At 43.5% G+C, this 23135-nt stretch overlaps 1 protein-coding gene across 3 annotated transcripts in view; it reads right to left on the reverse strand.

Annotated features, from left to right (window-relative positions):
• Positions 1-23135, reverse strand: part of sec31b (SEC31 homolog B, COPII coat complex component) — a 90876-nt gene that overhangs the window by 64251 nt on the left and 3490 nt on the right. For 2 of the 3 annotated variants that reach the window (XM_080215901.1, XM_080215899.1), the window contains exons 2-5: positions 10799-10891; positions 9115-9238; positions 8179-8365; positions 813-908 (exon numbers count right to left, since the gene is read on the reverse strand). In XM_080215901.1, coding sequence (XP_080072027.1) covers positions 813-908; positions 8179-8365; positions 9115-9238; positions 10799-10877 — 486 coding nt within the window. In that variant the 5' untranslated portion in view covers positions 10878-10891. Of the gene's footprint in view, positions 1-812; positions 909-8178; positions 8366-9114; positions 9239-10798; positions 10895-23135 lie in introns of all 3 variants that reach the window. The other variant, XM_080215900.1, reaches the window with a different exon arrangement.

Below are 23135 nucleotides of genomic sequence, written 5' to 3' on the forward strand. Positions count from 1 at the left end.
ATTCTATTCTATGACAAACATTGTGCCAGACAAACTGCAGTAAGCCCAAAAAGGCCAGGAGAACTTTATGGGTCCCCATAACCCTTTTAATGGTGGGTAGGATGGACAGGAGATGGAGGAGACTCAGAATTCACAGCTGGAACTCCTGTCTCTGCTAACTGGGACTAGCTGGGGCAAGAGTCAAACCATACAACTTCTGACACATGATCCTACCATTAAGCCAAAGACTAGTTCCACTGTGGACAATGAGGACAGAGCAGGTAGCCACACACCCATGTGAGGAGACAATCACATCGACAATGCTATAGATAGGGGAACACATATACACAACTGGTTGCTTGCACTGTGAAGCAAGATACAAAAGAGAGGGAGGATGAGTAAAGGGAAAACAAGACAAAGTTGGAGGGCAGCAACCAGAGTGGAGAAACAGAACAAAGATGATTCTTTCTGCAGATCTCTACATTACCAGACTACATCTGCAGAATGTGTTCAAGGCTTACCTCTCTTTGCTGTGGATGGATAGACAGGGAAGAGAGAGCAAAAGAGTTGTGTTACTTGTGTTGCATTAAAGGTTAATCAAACATTCTTACTGCATGCAATAATGGAGTGCTTGGAAAAATACTGCAAGTTCCAGTCAGTTTTGCACAATATTGAAATGGAGGGTAACTGACAATTATTTCAATCACATAAAATCTATTCACTCCAAACATGGCAGCATCAAGATTATCATTTTGTTTCCGTAGGGTTTCGCACACACTTATCAAAGACATGGGGACAGTACTGTTAACCATCTAGTAAGGAGTTCAACATACCTGGGACTTCGCGCCTGGCGTCATTGGTGTACTGAAGTTATTTAGATCCCAAATATATATCTCAGAATCATTAGCTCCAGAAGCCATAAGATTGTTCTAAAGAAAATATGAAAACAAAACAGAATAGATAAAAGTACAAAATGAAATTAAAAATTTAAAATACGAACTCAAGTAGGCCATTCACTTCCCCGAGTCTCTTTCACCACTCAGTTAAATGGTGGCTGATACGTATCCCAACATTTCTTTGCCCAGCTTGATTTCATTTCCCTTAATATCCTTACAGTAACAAGAGCCATCATACGGTGGCACAGTGGTTAGCACTGCTGCCTCATAGCGCCAGGGATCCAGGTTTGATTCCCAGCTTTGGTCACCGTCTGCGTGTTCTCCCCACGTCTGCGTGGGTTTCCTCCGGGTGCTCCGGTTTCCTCTCTTAGTCTGAAAGCAGTGCTGGTTAGATGCATTGGCCATGCTAAATTCTCCCTCCGTGTACCTCAACAGGCGCCGGATTGTAGTGAGTCAGGGAATTTCACAGTAACTTCATTGCAGTGTTACAGTAAGCCTATTTGTGACTAAAAACTTTAACTTTGTGACACTAATAAACAAACTATGCTCACAGCAATAACATTTTCAATTGACCCACCTCCCCCCCAACCCCCTTCACCCATAAATTTCTTTAAGGTATCCTAGTTCCAGCTTTCCCTTTTCCCCTGCGTGAGCAAGTGTTTCCTGACATCACTCCTGAACCACCTAGTCTAACTTTAGGATTATGCCTTGCTGAACCCCCCCTCACCCACCAAACAAAACAGTTTCTCCCCATCGACCCAATCAAATTCTGTAAACATTTCAAACACTTCTACTGGATCACCTCTTAATATTCCACACACAAAGGGAACACCAGCTCCAGTCTATGCAAACTGCCAACCTAATCTAAGTAAGTCTGACAACACCGGGTTTAAGTCTAACCGACTTATCTGATAGTAAACTTGCAAGCTTTTGGGGTTTGCCCCTTCGTTCACCTGACAAAGGGGCAAACCCCGAAAGCTTGCGAGTTTACTATCAAATAAATCGGTTGGACTTAAACCTGGTGTTGTCAGACCTCTTACTGTGTTTACCCCAGTCCAATGCCGGCATCTCCACATCATCAACCTAATCTAACCCTCTGAGCCCAGTATCAGTCTGGTGAATCCACACCACGCCCCATCAAGCCAATGCACCTTGCCGGGCATGCAGTAATCAGTACCAAATGCAATACTCCAAATGGTTATTGGTGAAAGGGATCTAGCCAAAGAGAGAAATGAGCAGAAATTTTAAAATCAATCACAAGAAAGCACTTTGAAAAACTTCATTTGCAAAATCTGCACCTAAGCCAGTGTTCAATTCCTGTCACTTTGCAGGATAGTAAGAAGTCTCATACCACCAGGTTAAAGTCCAACAGGTTTATTTGGCAGCACAAGCTTTTGGAGTCTCGGGCTCCTTCTTCACCTGACTTCTTACTGTGCTTACTCCAGTCCAATGCTAGCATCTCGACAACTTTGCAGGATGACAGGGATTGTTACACAAAAAAAAACCCTTGGGCTAAACTAACAGCATGGTGGCACAGTGGGTTAGCTCTGCTGCCTCACGGTGTCAGGGACCCAGGTTCGATTCCAAGCTTGGATCACTGTCTGTGCAGAGTCTGCACATTCTCCCCAAGTCAGCATGGGTTTCCTCCCGGTGCTCCAGTTTCCTCCCACAGTCCAAAAGACATGCTGGTTAGGGTGCATTGGCCATGCTAAATTCTCCGTCAGTGTACCCGAACAGGCGCCGGAGTGTGGCGTCTCAGGGGTTTTCACAGTAACTTCATTGCGGTGTTAATGTAAGCCTACTTGTGATACTAATAAAAAAGTAAACTAAACTTTAATAGCATCATTTGATCAATATGGTATTTTCCGACCATGATCGTTTTGAGTTTTTTTTGTTTTAATAGTTACAGCTTGACTAATCTGACTGTTCCATATTTGGCATGGGTATTTGCTATGGAGGCTTTCTTCAAGCTCCTGACACTTTGCTCACATTTACGAGGCCACAGCTCTCGGGGGTGTCCCATCTTAACACTCTGCCATGTCAGTATAACTTAGATTACAATTAAATGTCAAATCCCACAAAATGGTTTCCTGGAGAAGTCAGGAGACCAAAGACAGGAAAATATAACCCTGCAAGAACACACCGTACAGGATAAAATTACTTGCCTAGATTTCTACACAGATAAGATTCTATCAAAGCAATTACTGTTTACCACAAAATTGGGTCGAAACCACAAAGTTCTTGCTGTACCTGTCATCGTGCCCTTTGAATCACTTATCCACTCAACCATTTCTAACATGGAGCTGGGGGAGTTGGTGGAGTCAAGTTTATTAATTATTGTTGCAGGTAGGCTTACATTAACACTGCAATGAAGTTACTGTGAAAATCCCAGTGTCACCACACTCTGGCACCTGTTCAGGTACACCGAGAGAGAATTTAGCATGGCCAATCCAGCTAACCAGCATATCTTGCAGACTGTGGGGGGAAACCAGAGCACTCGGAGGAAACCCATGCAAATGCAGGGAGAACGTGCAGAATCCGTATAGACAGGAACCCAAGATGGGAATTGAACCTGGGTCGCTGGCACTGTGAGACAGCGGTGCAAACTTCTGTGCCACCCAAGGAGGTGGGAGAATCCAACTCTCTGCTTCTGACATTTAACTTCAATCTGAGTTATACTGACAGAACTAAGATGAGGCTTCTGCAAGAACCGTGATCTCTGAAGAACACTAATTTGTTTTCATTCTTAATGCGTAAGATATTGGTGTCACCAGGAAAGTCAGTATTTATTGTCCAACCCTAATTGCCTAAGTTGCCTAATTGGTTAAATGAGCTGCCACTTTGAACCGTTGTAGTCCATATAATGTAAGGACACCCATAGCGCTACAAAAGGAGTTCCATAATTTCAGTGCCACTGAAGGAATGGCTTGACATAATCCAAGTCAGGGATTTGTAGGGGAACTTGCATGAGGTGGTCTTCTCATGCATTTGCTACCCTTGCTTAGGCAGTAGATGTCACAGGTTTACAAAGTTTGCTTATGTTTCAGAAGTCCCCATTACTTCTTCAACACACAACTTCCACCAATGTGAATACCAAAGATCCTTACAGGATAAGGCGGATGGTTTTCTCTTACAGTTCTAACAATTTCTCCACAGCAGTCGCAGTCAAAATATTTTCCTCTGACAGAATGGGTTCAATTCCAGCACAGTGTAAACATCCACCATCTGCTCATTGTCAGGATACAAGGCAAAATATTACCCTGGGCCGTCCCACTTGAGGTCAGAGTGAGCACCGAGGTATCAGTATAAATTGGCACTCTCACTCAGAGAAGCTGCAGTGGAAAAGTAAAGTGGTAGCAACGGGTGATGTTTTGAGATTGGAACTATGGGATGTTGGTGGACAGAGTAGAGAAGTCTGATACTGATCTATCTTCACGTAGCTGTTTCCAGTCTGTCAATCACAGCTCAGCTTGGTGAAATTGGGCTCTCACCCATTGAGATCTTTTGCTCCCAGTCTACCTTAACCTTTTGCACAACTGCTCTGACTCCAAACGATGATCGTGATCATTAAAACGCTCTCACACTGATATCCATTCCACCTGCCCAAATTCTTGCTTAAAATTAAGTCCAGAACTGTCCCAACTCCTGTTGACCCTGCTACATATTAAAGATGGTGAAGGAATTCCCCCTCCCTTTCCATCCCTCCTTGTCCTTTTTGGGTGCAGATTCTGAGGTTTTGGACAAGAGTGCCAGATTGGATTGGATAAGGAACATTTTTATTGAGTGGTGATGACCTGGGCCTTGCTGCTGAGGAGCGTGGTGATGCAGAGATAATCATTCAGACAGGTTGGACACTCTTCATGCACCATTCAGTGTACACACAAAATACACAGATATTTCACAGCTGGATTCATGTAATAGTAAAGTCTACAAAAGGAGTTCCATTATTTTCACCCAATGCCAATGAAGGAATGGCACGACATAATCCAAGTCAGGATAAAGTGTGATTTGTAGGGGAACTTGCATGAGATGGTGTTCTCATGCATTTGCTACCCTTGCTTCAACTGTAAAGTACATTAAATGTTAGAAAGCTGCTAATGTTGTTACACTCAGTGTACATGGCACCTTAATGTTGCAAGAAGATGTTGTAAAATCTGTTCCGGTAACTGTCATCCCAGAAGGACAAAATTCCATTGGGTCAACCTTCTAACAAACATGAGAGCATTTCACAAAGCAAGCCTGACAAATTCAACACGAGCTCCCTTGTTTGATTCTGCAGATTCTCTGGCAGATTCCTCATGCTGACCCTGCGTATGAGCAGTTGTCCAAATCCCATGTGCCTGCCCTTCTCCCAAATACAGCATCCAAGTACAATAAGGCAAGTGGTCTGGAGTGTCTCATGCAGGTGAGTGACGAGCCTGACTCGAGTACGTGAGTGACCCGAGTTAATCCGACACTAGAGGGACGGTGCTGATGAAGTTTTATTCTTCACCTAACTCCGTGATGTGTATGCCCTGGGGGTGTTTGATGGGGGATGATGTGGGATGGGCTTTACACTATATCTACCCCTGTGTGGTGCCTGCCTTGGGAGCATTTGATGGGGATAGTGCACTGTGAACTTTACTCTGTATCTAACCCCGTGCTGCACCTGCCCTGGGAGTGTTTGATGGGGACAGTGTAGAAGGAGCTTTACTCTGTACCTAGCCCTGTGCTGTACCCATCCTAGGTGTGTTTGATGGAGACCATTTAGAGGGAGCTTTACTCTGTATCTAACCCCGTGCTGTACCTGTTCTGGGAGTGTTTGATGGGACAGTGTAGACATGGAAAAGTTATTCCCTTAAAGTAATTTGAAATTTGATGTGTATATCTGCTTCCACCAACCTTTCAGATAATGGGTTCCAGATCCTGACCAGCCTCTGGATGAAAATATTCCTCCCAATTCCACTCTAATCCTTCCACCAATTACATGCTCTTTTAGAGAGTCAGTGCAGACTCAATGGGCTGAATGGCCTTTCTTTGGGGCTACAAAGATGGTGTAATTAACTTTGATGCTGTGCCTGAAATGGAGAGAGTTGAGCAACATTTCTCATCAAGAACAAAAAAAACTAAAGAATAATCTCTGGTCAGAAAACAACACACAAGTGATGCGATTGGTTTAGTTACTGAGTTTTGTTTAACTGATGATCCCTGGTATTCTTACGGAGTGTTTCCAAGTGATCAAGTATATACCCCATACCTCAGAAACATTATGCAAGTCTCTTGGGCATCGCTGTTGAACACACATATACGTACAATGCATATCCATATATATATCTACTGCGGTGAAACCCAAAGGTAAAAGATAAATAGCGTACTTGTTAAACAATTGTTAACTAAGACACAAAAATGGAATTCAACGCATCTTAAATCAAACATACCCTACTCCTACTCCTGACTTTGGAGTAAAACATTCACTTGTCTTGATAAACTATTAGCAAGATGTGTAAAGTTGCAACAATCTTTCTGCTGCAATTTTGTACATACTGTCACATTCCAGTATATCAGTCAAGATTTTACATTGTTAAAAACCTTACAAGGCTACAAAAAACACAACCGCCTGAGGATCACCTAACTTCTCCTGTGGACTAGAACACCTCTGTCTCAGGCGGGAACTATAGGAACTTTTTAGACTGATGTTAGCACAATGCTTTTTCCTAAACTAACGCAGAAGAGTAATTTCAAACTGAACTGGACATTCAGATACAAAGACACTCGCTATTGCAAACTCTTGTACCGTAAAAGTCATCACAACTGGATGGATAACCGACTTAGCCACCCATCTTATCTGGGAAAGGACTTTGGGCTTGTAACAGGTCATGTGGTAAGACAGCCATATCTGTTTCCTGATTTTCAACCAGGAAGAAGCTGTTCTGGACAGAATCCATTGGGTAGCCATTCAACCAGCTACACATCAACTAAGCAGCCAAGGTAACAATTGACCATATCTCGATAGAAGGATTCTCCCCAACCTGTTCCAATTTCAAGTTGACCTGAAACATTACCTCCTGGAAGTAGATTACAAGATTCTCCACAGCTTACCGAAAACCCTCTGCCTTACAAGACCTTCACTTCAACCAAAATATCAACATGTTTCAGAAACTATAGGCCTGCAACAAAAGAGGCCGAAGCAATTGTACATTGTCTTTGCCCTAATCTTTTGTGTATGTGACAGTGGGATTGAGTGAAGAGAGTGAGATGTCACTCTAGGTAAAGTGTAAGATAATAAAAAATGTTTACTTTTAAATTCACAACTAAAATAGCTTGCTGGAATTATTTAAATTGGGACAATTGCTCGAAGTGTAAGAAAGCACACACACCACATACACACAAATATCAAAGATCACTGGCAGTAGGAAAAAGTTTTGTCCGTGACAATACATTGATTCCAACAACTTCTTGTCACTTATTACCACAATGTTTCTGATTGGTAAATGTACAAACATGTAACACAAAAGGTACAATTATGAGTGCGTGTAAATAGTATCATAAAAAAATTACAGCACAGCACGCCATTCTGCACATTGTGTCTGTGTTGGCTCTCTGAAGGAACAATTCAACGATGCCACTCCCTTACCTTCTCCCTAGAGCCCTGTACATTCCTCTTTCTCAGATAATAATCCAATTCCCTCTTGAATGTTTCGATTGAACCTGCCTCCACCACAAACAATTCATTCCAGGCCCTAACTACCTGCGATGTAAAAAAGTTTCCCCTCATGTCATCAATGTTAAGAGAATCCAAGCCCCAAGACACGACAGAGCTTTGCTTTGTTGACAGTTTGACATGTCCAGTCTCATAGCTCTCCTCCCACACAACCTTGTGTCCCAGTTATCCCCTATGTGCTCAAAGAGAAATAACACCCATCTTCTATTTCAACCATAACAACATTATTGACATGACACATACATTATGCAACAGACAAGACATTAAGAGCCACTGCTTATTTTGTCAAGTACCTTTGACTGGTGACCTCTGGTTCTCAAGCCTTCCACCAATGGGAATAGTTTCTCTCCAAATACTCTGATTTTGAATACCTCTATCAAATCTTCTCTCAACTTTCTCTTCTTCAAGAAAAAGTCTCAACTTCTCCAATCAATGCACATAATTGAAGTTCTTCCCCACTGGAATCTATTAAAACATTACATTTTTGCCAAAATTTCACAATGAGAATTTAAGGTTTCGGTTTATGAGGGCTGGTGGATGGTGATTCAGGAGTTACTCAAGCATGTCTGTTTGTGAAAGAAAACAAAAATGTAGTCCCAATACCTGGAAGGGGTTAAAATCCAATCCACGAACAGGACCCGCATGTTTCTCACTCTGCCCAATGATGGGGTCATTTCCTGATGCAAGGATCTGTTCTGCACTGTAAAGGGTGATGGTTCCTGTATCGCCTCCTGCTGCTATGACTCCACTAGAGCTTGTGCCATGGCTGCTCCAGATCAGCTTGTGAAATCTGTAAGAGTCGCCACGTCAGAGTTACTTTTCCAAAAGAACAGAAATGCTACAAATTAAACAACTCAACTAAGCCACGCTGCCCTGGCCAGGTGCCATTCCTAAGATTAGGCTCCACATCGGAGGCCTGCCAATACTGTTTTGTAAAGTTGTCCTAAGTGCATTGCACAGCGGCACAGTTTTCCCCACCCTCCTTCTGTTATGGCAGGCAGAAACAAAGAGTCTCTTTTGGGCAAATCATTAGCTCGCTAGATTGAATGTGGACCAGCATTCCAACAATGGATAGGGAAGTATGTTACAACATACCCTAAATAGGAATGCTCACAAACACATTCTAACAGTGACAAAGACAAGTTATCCTGTGAAGTCTAATCTCAGTTGCTTAAAGCCTTTATTCTTCTTAGAGTACATAGAATATAGGATCCTACAGTGCAGAAGGCGGCCATTCGGCCCATTGAGTCTACACCGACCACCATCCCACCCAGCCCCTATCCCCAAGCATTTAACCTAGCTAGTCCCCCTGACACTAAGGGGCAATTTAGCATGGCCAATCCACCTAACCCACACATCTTTGGAGGAAACCAGAGCAGACACAGGGAGAACGTGTAAACTCCACACAGACAGCGACCCAAGCCAGAAATTGAACCCGGTCCCTGGTGCTATGAGGCAGCAGTGCTAACCACCCTTATGTAATTAAAAAAGCCATTTTTTTTATTATTGTACATTTAAGCATATATACCAGGCACTCACCTACTGGTAGCAGGTAGGCAACCTCGCAATTTTGCATCCAATGAGGGATCTGAAAAGTCCAGCTCATAGATTTCCAGTGCTGCACTTGTGCTGAAGGTGGCATCCAACTGTTGTGCTGAAGTACCTACAGTGCAAAAGATAGTGTAACTTACACTTCAACATATTCGATAGGCTTATGCAATTGTCTACTGAAAGTACTTTTTTTTTTAAACTGCTCTGGCTGTTATTCTTTTAGGCAAGTTATTTTGTCGAATTTCAGATAAAGACAGCAATACTCACACACACACACACACCTTTCAGTGACTGAAGGCATCAACAAAGGACTTGGTAACATAATGTGACAATACTGTGCCTTTAAGAAATGTATTTTAGTCATGTTTCCTTATTTGAGTTATTATCGGTACCCTTTTGTCTGTGACTGACATCCTGTATTGCTTCTGCAGCAGCATAATTGATTTTAACTTCTGCAGTGTTTGTTTTAACGCAGGTTTATATTTGAGATTTCCCTTGGGATTTTGTGGAGTAAAATTTGATTAGGGTCATATGACTGGGTGGAGCTAGGCTCACACTGAGAATTCAAGCTTAGTTATTGTTTTAGTTGCTGCTTGGAGTTGAGAGAGCAGTGCCTGTGTTTTTCCCTCTCTGAAGTTGGAGACTGGAAACTTCCAGAGGATGGGTCTCTTTCACTGAGATTCTACTGTAGGAAAATATTTCTTTCTCAGAGTTGCAGTTTGAGGATCTATCCTTCTCTGGAAACTGCTGTCTGGATATCTGTCCAGAAGTATTAAAAGGCTGGAAATTTAGCACCACGTGAACATACTTGTTTTATGTGCTAACTAATTCTGGAGAAGGGTGTCTGTGGAAAATTGCTTCAAATTGGAACAACAGAGATAACTAGGTGTTAAGAATTCTACTTTGTCACGTTTGAGTATTTTGTTTGGTAAAAGTTATGCTAATTCTTATGTTACATCCTAACTGTCTTCTTAAATAAAGTTTGTTTGTTTCCACGTGGGTCAATTACATCATACCTGGAGTGAAAACATATTATTGTTCACCCGAATGCCAACATCAAATGCAAAGGTTTGAGGTCTAGGTTAATTGCATAATACACCATGGAGTTTCTGGTCTGGTCCCTAACAATAGTGCATACAGATAAGCAAGCAGTACAGAACAACAAACTATCTAATGTCTAAACAGAACTTTCCACCACCTCAGGATGTCTTATCAGCAGTTAAATACTAAAGCGCTGTCACTGTTGGAATACAGGGAAAGACCAAGATTCAACCAATCGCAAATTTACTGAAGGTGCTCAATGTGTTGCTGGATGTACAAAGCTATGCCATTAGATGTGGGTTGAATGCGTGATGCTATGTCACTGGGTCTCAAGTTACATGTCCTGCAATCACTGAGTCCCAAAGCTGAGCCGAGTGCACCAAGTGGAAAAGTGATCCATTTCCCAGCACATTTGGAGCACAAGTTTAGTAGACGGAATCTGAGAAATTCATACAAAGTACAAAGAGTGACAGTATAAAACAAAATTCTATGAAAGGACATTAAATATATATCAGCTCCCCCACCCCGCCTTCCACATCCATAAAAATGATATATTAAAACCAATTCCAGAACTGAAGCTGTTTAGCCAAGGGCCACATTTCCTATGATTTGATGAAGTTTCTGAAGTTACCTGTAGCCAAAAAGAGGGGATGGTGCGATGCAGGACTCCAGGTCTGAATGGCTGTCCTCTCAATCTCCTTCAGCTTCATTTTATCTTATTGACCTGCTAAACAAAACATAATGATCATGAAAAACTGCCCAATATTAGACAGCACACTATGTTCTGATGAAGGGTCAGTGGCCTGAAACATTAACTGCTTCAATCTGCATGATGCTGCAGACTGTGATCAACATTTATTTTGATTTCATGTCAGATTTTTCAGCATATAGCTGTAGCACACCAAGCACTGAAGGATGATATTATGCACAGTTTTTTGTAAGTTTATTGATTAGTGTCACAAGTAGGCTTACATTAACACTATAATGAAGTTACTGTGAAAATCCCTTAGTTGCCACACTCCAGCGCCTGTTCAGATACACTGAGGGAGAATTTAGCACAGCCAATGCACCTAACCAGCATGTCTTTCGAACTATGGGAGGAAACCGGATCACCTGGAGGAAGCCCACGCAGACTTGGGGGGAATGTGCAGACTCTACACAGACAGTAACTCAAGCCGGGAATCAAACCCGTATCCCTGGCGCTGAGAGGCAGCTGTGCTAACCACTGTGCTGCCCTGGGAGACCCATTGTAGACTTTACTTCATACCAATGCAATGAAAAGTCAAGACAAATTCAATTGAATTCCTTGATGTCAGAACGGTCCTCAGCAGTTACTGAATATTCCAGAGTGATTGAAGAATACCAAAGGACAAAAAAGAACAGATAAATTAACACTTTCAAAAAAATAAACACTTTTTTTGGCACCTTATGGTCCTTTTATTCCAACCAAAACACACAATTCAAATTGAATCCAATTTATGATCTCCACATGAGCGACAAACAAGATCCAAGCTGCCACATTGAATTATAGGATCCCTACGGTGCAGTACATTCAGCCCACTGAGTCTGCACTGACCATAATCCCAGCCAGGCCCTGTTCCCATAACCTCACATATTTACCATAGCTAATCCACCTGATAATAGGGTCAATTTAGCATGGCCAATCCACCTAACCCGCACATCTTTGGACTGTGAGGGGAAACCAGAGCACCTGGAGGAAAGCATGCAGACACGCGGAGAATGCGTGAACTTCACACAGACAATTACCCGAGGCCAGAATTGAACCTAGGTCCCTGGCACTGTGAGGCAGCAGTACTAACCACTGTGCCACCGTGCTGCCCACTCCATCTTGGGGCTCAATCAAACAAGATCCGAGCTCAGAGGATGGGGCATTGCACCTGCTCCCGGGTTTGATCTAACCTTTATCTTAGCCGCAGGGCCAAGATGGCTTTGAAGAATTACATCAGGGAAAGTCTTGATTTAACCTCTTTAGCTATCCTGATCCATTACTCTACCCTCGCTTTGGCAAAGCACTATCATTTTGCATCAGCATACCCCCAGTGCAATGAGCAGCCCTTGACCTACTTGATCATAATTTCACCCCTGCCAGGTAAGTATACGGAGATCAGAAGTTGAAAATAAAGACACCTGTGAAAAAAAGACACCTGTGCAAGTCTCATGGGTGCCCTTACTGCAATCAGATTTGGCAGCCTTCTACATAGGCACAACAAACAGAAAACAAGTTTAGTAGTGCTTGCTTTGCTGCATTTTATCCATGTAGGACACCAAATGAAACTTTTCCAATGAGAGAATAAAGTTTTGTCGTTTATTTATTAGTATCACAAGTAGGCTAACATTAACACTGCAATGAAGTTACTGTGAAAATCCCCTAGTCGCCACACTCTGGTGCCTGTTCAAGTACACTGAGGAAGAAGTTGAAGTTAATGTTTATTTATTAGTCACAAGTAAAGCTTACATTAACACTGCAATGAAGCTACTGTGAAATTCCCCTAGTTGCCACATTCCAGTGCCTGTCTGGGTCAATGCACCTAACCCGCATGCCTTTCAGATTGTGGGAGGAAATTGGAGCACCCTGAGGAAACCCATGCAGACACGGGGAGAAAGTGCAAACTCCACACAGACAGTGACCCAAGCCGGGAATCAAACCCAGGTCCCTAGCACTGCTGTCTCACAGCATTAATCAACGTGCCACCGTGCTACCCAATTAGCATGGCCAACACACTTAACTAGCACGTCTTTTGGACTGTGTGGGGGAGGGGGGGAGAAACCGAAGCACCACCAAGTGTCAAGTGGCCTTTTGTACAACTAATTCTTGTCCTGAGATATAAGGGAAAACCACACACTTGTGCCAATACAATGCAATGTTGCAGCAATGCACTCCTGTGGTATTCTTAATTCATCCCTATAAATTGCTCCTAACACAGCCACAAAGCCAACAACTGTTGCTATTTCACCACAAGAGTAAAGCAGTTCAAGCTGCTCCCTCAGCTTATAATCCAAATTTGAAGGAACAAACTCTGTAGCTGTATTGCTGGTTGACCACAGCCCGAGGCATTGTAATACATCAACTATCACATTTTTTCTAAAGCTTGACAAACACAACTGCACAAGCAGCAATACCTCAGAAATAGCTCAGCTACCTGCCTTTTTCAGTCTGGGGAGTTCGCTCGAAGGTTGCAAAGTCTGGAGGTGGGAAGAATTGGCAGGCAAGGTCTCAAGAAAAAAATTTCCAAACAAAGTTAGAGGCTGTTTTGACAACAGTACTGGAGGCTGCTCTTGGGAGGAAAGTGTTCATGGAAAAGTGGTTGCAGGTTCAACTTACTAATTTCCCCAAATAAAAGAGGTTAACAAACACTTCATGAGATAGCGTTTTCACACAAACACTTTGTATGAGATATAGTGGGGATCCCCCTCAGGCAATCACAGTAAAATCACACTCAAAGTCAAATTCCATTCACTTTCTACATATTCAAAGCTACTTTCCCCGGAAGCTGGTTATACCCCAGGCACGTACACAAGCCATGCAGTGTTTTCATCCACAGGCTGACACAGGGAATCAGTGTGCATTCCAAAAAGAGAATACTAAAATACTGACGGGTCAAAAACAGTGTGCATTCACCCCACAGTAACCATCAATAAATACAGTGGTTAGCGCTGCTGCCTCAGAGTCAGGGACCCAATTCGATTCCTGGCTTGGTTCACTGTCTGTGTGCGGTCTGCATGTTCTCCCCTATCTATGTGGGTTTCCTCTGGGTGCTCCTGTTTCCTCCCACAAACGTGCTGGTTAGGTGCATTGGCTGTGCTAAATTCTCCCTCAGTGTACCCGAACAGGTGCCAGAGTGTGGCGACTAAGGCATTTTCACAGCAACTTCACTGCAGCGTTAATGCAAGCCTATTGGTGTCACTAATAAATAAAAAGCTTAAATAGACTACAGAGTTTCACAGGGGTATTCAATTTTATATTAATGACTTCTTTTATGGGTTGTGTAATCAGATAGTTGGAAAGAACACAGGAAAAAAAAAACCAAGTCTGGAATTGTATTGCTTGTGTGTCCAAGTGACCTAGAGAAAGCCTTCCTTCTTGAGCAGAAGTGAGAATGGAGGAATGAACAAAAATAGCGAAGGGAGATGCAGCTTGACATTCTTGAGCAGACTACTGGGAGATTAGACGGCACAATGTACCTGTGAGCAAGTACATCATTTTGAAGAAATCCACAGTCTGATAACAAGAGACAGACAGATTCCTGGCACAATTCTGATATCAGGTTAAAGTCCAACAGGTTTATTTGCAGCAAAAGCCACCAGCTTTCAGACAATTCGCTGTCTGACGAATTCGCTGACCTGACGAAGCAGCGAATTGTCTGAAAGCTAGTGGCTTTTGCTACTAAGTAAACCTGTTGGACTTTAACCTGGAGTTGTGAGACTTCTTACTGCGTTTACCCCAGTCCAAAGCCAGCATCTCCACGTCACAACTCCAATGACAGGCTTATTTCAAAGCTGAAATGTTCAGTGTTGAACCACTCTCACTTCACGTGGTATAATGTGCCAGCGTTGCTCAGTCACCTTGTTAACACTGTGATGTTGCAGGCAAACACGAGCAAGTCTCTCCACATTCAGGCTGCTGATCGCAGCCGGTCCACCAGGGAAGAACTAAATGAAGTATAAACAGTTCCTTAGCGGGCACTGTAAGAAGTCTCACAACAACAGATTAAAGTCCAACAGGTTTATCTGGAATCATGAGTTTTCGGAGCACTGCTTCGTCATCAGGTGAGTGATGGTGAAGGAGCGGTGCTCCAAAAGCGCATGATTCCAAATAAGCCTGTTGGACTTTAACCTGGTGTTGAGACCTCTTATTGTGCCCAGGTCAGTCCAACACCAGCAACTCCACATCACAGTTCCTTAGCGGGCAGTTTATTGCACTTTGTGCAGTAAAAAGACAAGCATATCCTTCATTGTCAGTAGAGACATTAATATTTCACTCCAGTACTGGTTTCTTCTGAAGCTTACCAGTTCCCTCTCCCTTCATCCCCAAAGATGCATCTTGAATGACACCCTACGACACATCACAGAAATGAAGTGAAGTGATTATGAAATGTTGAAGGTAGCAAGCACGGACATTAACATCCACTTGGTACAAAATTCTGCCCCTTGGACAGGGCATCTAATAACTTACTGTACACAACACAATGGGAGATTCACAATTATTTAGCACACTTTTTATTGAATGACAGGATTGACAGGAGCCACAGCCTGGTGTTTTGCGCCATGCAAGCCTCTGTCACTCAAGCAACATACTCTGCATTCCCTTCCTCAAGTATTTAACTAGGTTCACTTTGAACGCAACCATGCTATTCACTTCAACGACTGTGTAGTAGTGAGCTGCACTTTTTAACCCATTCCCAACCATTTCCAAATGCCACACTGAAACATTTGTGTTACGCACCAAAGAGTGGGGTAAAAGGCAATGACATGCCCCAAAAACACACAAACTCCAGCGGCTTTGAGTCAAACCTGTCTGAACTTTCCTCATCAGACAACTCGCTTGTTCATGGTATTCATTTGGTAAACCTTCTTTGAACTGCTTCCAATGCATTTATATCCTTGCTTAAATAAGGAGATCAAGACAGCACACAATACTCTAGATATGGTCTCACCTGTGTCTTGCACAACCAAACCAAAACCTCCCTACTTTTATATTCAATTCCCCTCACAATAATCTATTACTTGGTGCGCCTGCATACTAGCCTTTTGTGATCCATGCCCAAGGAAACCTAGATCCCCGAGTCTCAGAGCTCTGAAATCTCTCACCAGCTAAATGTACTCCATTTGTCAGAACTTTGCCAACTCACTTAGCCGATCAATGTCTGTCTGTAGCCTCTTTATGTCCTTGTCACAATTTACTTTCCCGTCTTTTTATCACCAGTGAATTTGGCAATCGTACTTTTACTTCCTTTGTCCAAGGTATTTTCATAAATTGTTAAAACGTTGAGGCTCTAATACTGATTGCTCTAGTTTTCTTTGGTTATTGGCCATTGGCTAAAATGGTCCATAACATGGGTGTAACCATCTGGCACCTTGCACACATCAGTAAAAGTGTATGGAGTGGGGAATTGTTATTGTGCTCAACTCAAACAGGAGGACTAACTGCTTCCAGCCTGGAGAATGCAAGGTAAACCAATGATGAACAGATCCAACAGAACACATCATGGCACAATTCAAATGGAGAGCAGTGGCAGGACTGGCACATCATTTGCATGAGGCAACTCACCCAGGGGTTGTTCTGATGAAGTCTGATGTGGAGATGGCGGTGTTAGACTGGAGTGGGCACAATAAGAAGTCTCAGAATCCCAGGTTAAAGTCTATTTGGTATCACGAGCTTTCGGAGCACTGCTCCTTCATCAGGTGATTCACCCACTGAAGGAGGGGCAACAGAGCATGGAGCGAGGGTTTCGGCAGCAGCAGCAACTGGTGGTACTGTGGCGCAGTTTTAGCGCCCATATCTCTGGGTTCAAATCCAGTTTGGGACTTCACCATTGAAAGTACATACACAATGTGGCCAAATAGGTTAGTTATCAGCCTGTAAATCCTCCCAACCCACCTGGTGGCAAGTGGGGTTTATTTAATTAATCCGTGGAACGTGGGCGTCGCTGACTGGCCAGCATTTATTGTCCATCCCTAACTGTTCTTGGTGGGCAGTTGAAAGTCAACCACATTGCTGTCACATGTAGGCCAGACCGGATAAGGACAGCAGATTTCCTTCCCTAAAGGACATTAGTGAAACAGATGGGTTTTTCTGACAATTGACAATGGTTTCATAATCATCAGTAGATATTCCATATTTTTTTAAATGGAATTTAAATTCCACTATCTGCCATAGCGGGATTTGAATCCAGGTCCCCAGAACCATAGCTGAGTTTCTGGATTAACAGGCTCGTGATAATACCACAAGGCCATTGCCTAGGTGGTAAAGAGCAGGAAGAGTTATCTGGTCAGCCACGATTGCAGAAATCAATGCTAAACTGCTGCAGTACTTTGCCATGCATAACATGGCCTAATCCAAAGGTCTCCAACGCCCTAGAGCATTGTATCTGGAGGAGCAGCAGGCAACAGCTAACACTGTGAAGGTGAACAAAATCAGTTTTAATTAGGGTGGGGAGAAAGCTGCGCTCAGAAGCCAGCATGACCAGAAGATTTTGTATTTCTGGCCAGGGGAGTTAATGGAAGATTATTTTACTTATATATAATATAACAAAGGTACAGGATCTAACAAAGCACAAAGGGTGCATAAGAGAGAAAGTCACTTTTTGACGCCATAATTCTTCCTGAAAATCTTACCTTTCCCCAAGGTAGCAAGCAATCTAATACAACAACAAAATCAGCGAGCCTCCAACAGACCTTCAGATGTTCTGCCTGTGACTAAGACCATGTCTTAAGACCAAGTGGGTGGCATGATGACGCAGTGGTTAGCACTGCTGCCTCAGCACCAGGGTTCAATTCCTTGCTTGGGCGTCTAATGCTGCAGTTGTATAGAACATTGGTTAGACCACATTTGGAGTACTGCGTCCAGTTCTGGTCGCCTTACTACCGGAAGGACATGGAGACCCTGGAGAGAGTGCAGAGGAGGTTTACCAGGATGCTGCCTGGTATGGAAGGACTGGGTTATGAGGAAAGATTGGGTAAATTGGGGCTGTTTTCCTTAGAAAGACGGAGATTGAGGGGGGATCTAATAGAGGCGTATAAGATAATGAAGGGTATAGATAGAGTAAACAGTGGCAGGCTTTTACCTAGAGACAAATATCACAAGTGGCCACGGGCTTAGGATGAGGGGGCAAGGTATAATTTGGATGCTAGAGGGAGGTTTTTCACACAGAGGGCTGTGGGGATATGGAATGCACTGTCAAGTAAGGTGGTGGAGGCAGGCACGCTGGACTTGTTTAAGGTATACTTAGATAGACACATGAGCGAAATAGGGATGGAGGGTTATGGAAACTGTTTTAAATGAGGATCAGAGCCTTGGGACGTTCCTGGAAATCAACTGTTACACGTGTTGATGTTTTTCTCTTTTACTCCACAGGTGTGTCAGTCCACCTTGCCATCTAACGAGGGGCATGCACACGGTGGGTCGTGCGTGGGCTGCTCTTGGATGTTTCGAGAGTAGCCTAGTACTTCACATCATTTGTGTACGCTTGAAGTGACCAAGCAGATGGGCACCACAACAGCTCAGTGACTATCACTGTTTGCTGTGCAGATACATGGATTTGGGCCAGTATCTGTGGGAGTTTGCACATTCTCCCTGTGGTTGCATGGGTTTCCTCCAGGTGCTCCGGTTTCCTCCCACACCCCAAAGATGTGCTCTTAGGCTGACTGGTGTAACAAATTGTCCCTAAATTATTCTCCCCTCAATCTGGTTTCCAATGTGGGTGCCATAAGCATAGACATGGGTCAAGGGTGGAAGAGGAAAAGCACATAGTAAAATGGCGGCGCGGGCTCATTGGGCCAAAGGGCCTGTTTCCCGTGCTGTGTTGTTCTTTGTACTGTCTGTGCAGAGTCTGTACATTCTCCCGTATCTGCGCGGGTTTCCTCCGGGTGCTCTGGATTCCCTCCCACAGTCCGAAAGATGTGCTGGTTAGGTGCATTGGCCATGTTAATTTCTCCCTCAGTATACCCGAACAGGCACCAGAGTATGGCAACTAGGGGATTTTCACAGTATTCCACTGCAGTGATAATGCAAGCCTACTTGTGACACTAATAAATTAACTTAAATGGCCAAAGATGCTCAGCCAGCATAAGTGGTGCTTGGTGACTTCATCCAAATGTGCAAGGTCAGGTTGTTTGTTCTTCTAGTTTTTAAGACTGTTGGCTAATTTTCCCATTTGTCACAAGAGAAAAATTAAGCAACAGTGCCAACCTTTGCTGGCTCCAAGATGGACATTTACAAGATACCTGCAGCAGTGTGGCAAGAATCAGCAGGTGTTTGTTTTTTAATATTTCACATAAAACTGGGTACTTGAAAAATAAAGCGAGTTGGCTATGGCGAAGAACCTCCAAACCTTCCTCAAATTGAACAATCATCCCTTAAACATAGGAGCAGACGTAGGCCATTTGGCCCATCAAGTCTGCTCCGCCATTCAATGAGGTAATGACTGATCTGATAATCATAGAACCCCTGCAGTGCAGAAATCTGGTCCATCGAGACAGCACCAACTCTCCGAAAGAGCATCCCACCCACACTCTCCCCCTGCCTACTCCCATAACCACACGCATTTATCATGGTTAATCTATCCAACCTACAAATCTTGATACACCTAGGGACAATTTAGCGTGGCCAATCCACCTAACCTGCACATTTTTGGAGTGGGGGAGGAAACCAGAGGACCCGGAGGAAACCCATGCAGACATGGGGTGAACGTGCAAACTCCACACAGTCACCCAAACCCACTTTCCCGCCTTATCCCCATAACACTCGATTCCCTTACTAATTAAAAATCTGTCTATCTCAGCCCTGAACATATTTAATGACCCAGCCTCTACAACCCTCTACGGTAAAGGGTTCCACAGGTTCACTCCCCTCAGAGAAGAAATTCCTTCTCATCAGTGTCTTAAATAGGCCTTACTCTAAGATTGTGCCCTCTGGTCCCAGACTCTCCTACAAAGAAAAGCAATCTCTCAGCATCTACCCTGTCAAGCCCGAGAACCCTGAACCCTAAATCCTTCAACACTAACCCAATGAATATAATAAACACTATTTAATGATAACAGACTGAAGATAATTTTTGATAACTTTGCAAGGAGCCAACAAGTGCACAGTAGTGCACCAAAATGCTGGAACATGCCTGGAAAACAAAATTATCCGAGAACTTTTCCAACGGCAGTAAAAACCATGCACAGGATCAAAAACAGAACATATTGTACATTGAAAAGAAATATAAATAAATAAACCCTGGAGCTTTGGCCTCACCACAGTCACACTCAGCAACAAGAGGAAACAACTCATATTACCTCCAGAAGAGACAGACCCAGAAAGTTGTCAGAGATATTTATGCAACAGCGAGATGGAAAAAGTTTTCACTCGAACAAACAGGGGAGGATTTGCATTTCTATTGTACCCCCTGCATGTCCTAAAGCACTTTACAGCCTTCTGGCCCAGAGGTACGGATGCTACAACTAAGCCACAGGACCACCTGCTGCTGCCACTGAAACCCCAGCTCCTTCCTTCCAGCTGTAAGCAGCAAGTTCCCATCACAATGTGAGAATGACCAGATAATCTGGTGAACTGGTGCAGTGACAATAATCTTTCCCTCAACGTCAACAAAACAGAGAGGAGATTGTCATCAACTTCAGGAAGCATAGCAGAGGACATGCCCCTGTCTCCATCAATAGGGACGAAGCAGAAAGGGTCGAAAGCTTCAAGTTTTTAGGTGTCCAGATCACCAACAACCTGTCCTGGTCCCCCCCACATGCCGAAACTATCGTTAAGAAAGCCCACCAACACCTCTACTTTCTCAGAAGACTAAGCAAATTTGGCTGTCAGCTACGACTCTCACCAACTTTTACAGTTGCACCACAGAAAGCATTCTTTCTAGTTGATTCATAGCTTGGTATGGCTCCTGGCAGCCTCCCATCTCTCGACTCTGTCTACAATTCCCGCTGTCTCAGAAAAGCAGCAGCATAATTAAGGACCCCATACACCATAGGCGTTCTCTCTTCCACCTTCTTCTGTCAAGAAAAAGTCTGAGGTCATGTACGAACCAACTCAAGAAAGCATTTTCCCTGCTGCCATCAGACTTTTGAATGGACCTACCTTGCATTAAGTTGATCTTTCTCTACCCTAACTATGACTGTAACACTACGTTCTGCACCCTCTCCTTTCCTTCTCTATGAATGGGTATGCTTTGTCTGTATAGCACACAAGAAACAATACTTTTCACTGTATGCCAATACAGGTGACAATAATAAATCAAATCAAAAATGGGTTTTTCAGTGATGTTGATTAAAGAATAAAATTGGACAGGACACCAGGATGAATAAGACCATAAGACATAGGTGCAGAAGTAGGCCATTTGGCCCATCAAGTCTGCCCTGCCATTCAATCATGGATGATATGATTCTCATCCCCACTCTCCTGCCTTCTCCCCATAACCCTTGATCCCCTTATCAATCAAGAACCTATCTATCTGTCTTAAAGACACTCAATGACCTGGCTGTCTACAGCCCTCTGTGGCAATGAGTCCCATAGATACACCACCCTCTGACTGAAGAAATTCCTCCTCATCTTTTAAAGGAACATCCCTTCACTCTGAGGTTGTGCCCTCAACTTCTAATCATTCCATTAGTGGAAACATCCTCTCCATGTCCACTCTTTCCAGGTTTTTCACTATTCTGCCAGTTTTGATTAGATTCCCCCTCATCCTTCTAAACTCCATCAAGTATAGACCCAGACTCCTCAAACTTTTACAGATGCACCATAAAAGGCATTCTGCCTGATTGGTATGGTTCCTACTCTGCCCACGATTGCAAGAAACTTCAAAAGATCATGAATGTAGCCCAATCCATCACGCAAACCAGCCTCTCATCCATTGACTGTCTACACTTCTCAATGTCTCGGAAAAGCAGCTAGCATAATCAAGGACCCCATGCACCCGAACATTCTCTCTTCCGCTTTCTTCCGCCGGGAAAAAGATACAGACATCACCTACCAACCGACTCAAGAACACATTTCCTGCTGCCATCAGGCTTTTGAATGGACCTACCTTGCATTAATATGACTGTAACACTAAATACTGCACCCTCTCATTTCCTTCTCTATGGACGGTATGCTTTGTCTGTATAGCTACAAGAAACAATAATTTTCACTGTACGTTAATACATGTGACAATAAAAAAAATCAAATCAAAACTCTTCATTCCTGGGAACATTCTAGTGAACCTCCCCTGGACCCCCTCCAAGATGTGGAGATGCTAGCATTGGACTGGGATAAACACAGTAAAAAGTCCCACAATACCAGGTTAATGTCCAACAGGTTTATTTGGTAGCTAGTGGCTTTTGCTACCAAATAAACCTGTTGGACCCCTCCAAGGCCAGCACATCCTTCCTTAGGTTCCCTGCTCTTTTTGCAAAATAATGTCTCAGAACCTTTCAGGTCAGTGCTTCCCACCTTATTCCCTAATGTGACACTATTTTAACACTGGAAAATTAATGTGACCCCCACCCACCCCCACAAAAGACACCAACAAAACCTAAACAGCAAATAAAGGAGCATAACAACACCCAGTTTATAATGATTAAAGTTTGTATATGATAGATCAACACTAAAGAAATACATATAAGTATGAAAATCTGTGTTTAAGATATTTTGTGAAATTTTATTTTAGATACTCAATATATCCCTGCGACAGAAGGCTCAGTGGAGCCCTTCTCCACTCTCCCATCACACATACATAGAAACATAGAAAATAGGAGGGGGCCATTCAGCCCGCTCTACTGTTCATTGTGATCATGACTGATCACCCAATTCGGTAATCTGTACCCACCTTCCCCCCACGCCCATATCCTTTGAGTCCCTTTGGCCCAAGTACTATATCTTATTCCTTAGAATTCCCTACAGTGCAGAAGGAGGACATTCAGCCCATCGAGTTCACACCAACCACAATCCCACCCAGGCCCTTTTCCTATAACCCCACACATTTACCTTGCTAATCCCCCTGACACTAATGGTCAATTTAACATGGTGAATCAACCTAACCTGCACATCTTTGGACTGTGGGAGAAAACCAGAGCACCCAGAAGAAACCCATGTAGACATGGAGAGAATGTGCAGACTCCACACAGACAGTGACCCAAGCCAGGAATTGAACCTGGGTCCCTGGCGTGTGAGGTAGCAGTGCTAGCTACTGTGCCGTGTGCCATCCTTCTTGCAAATATACAATGTTTTGGCCTCAACTGCTTTC

This window comes from Carcharhinus amblyrhynchos, chromosome 31 (genome assembly GCF_965287045.1).
Source record: "Carcharhinus amblyrhynchos chromosome 31, sCarAmb.v2.hapA, whole genome shotgun sequence".
NCBI lineage: Eukaryota > Metazoa > Chordata > Chondrichthyes > Carcharhiniformes > Carcharhinidae > Carcharhinus > Carcharhinus amblyrhynchos.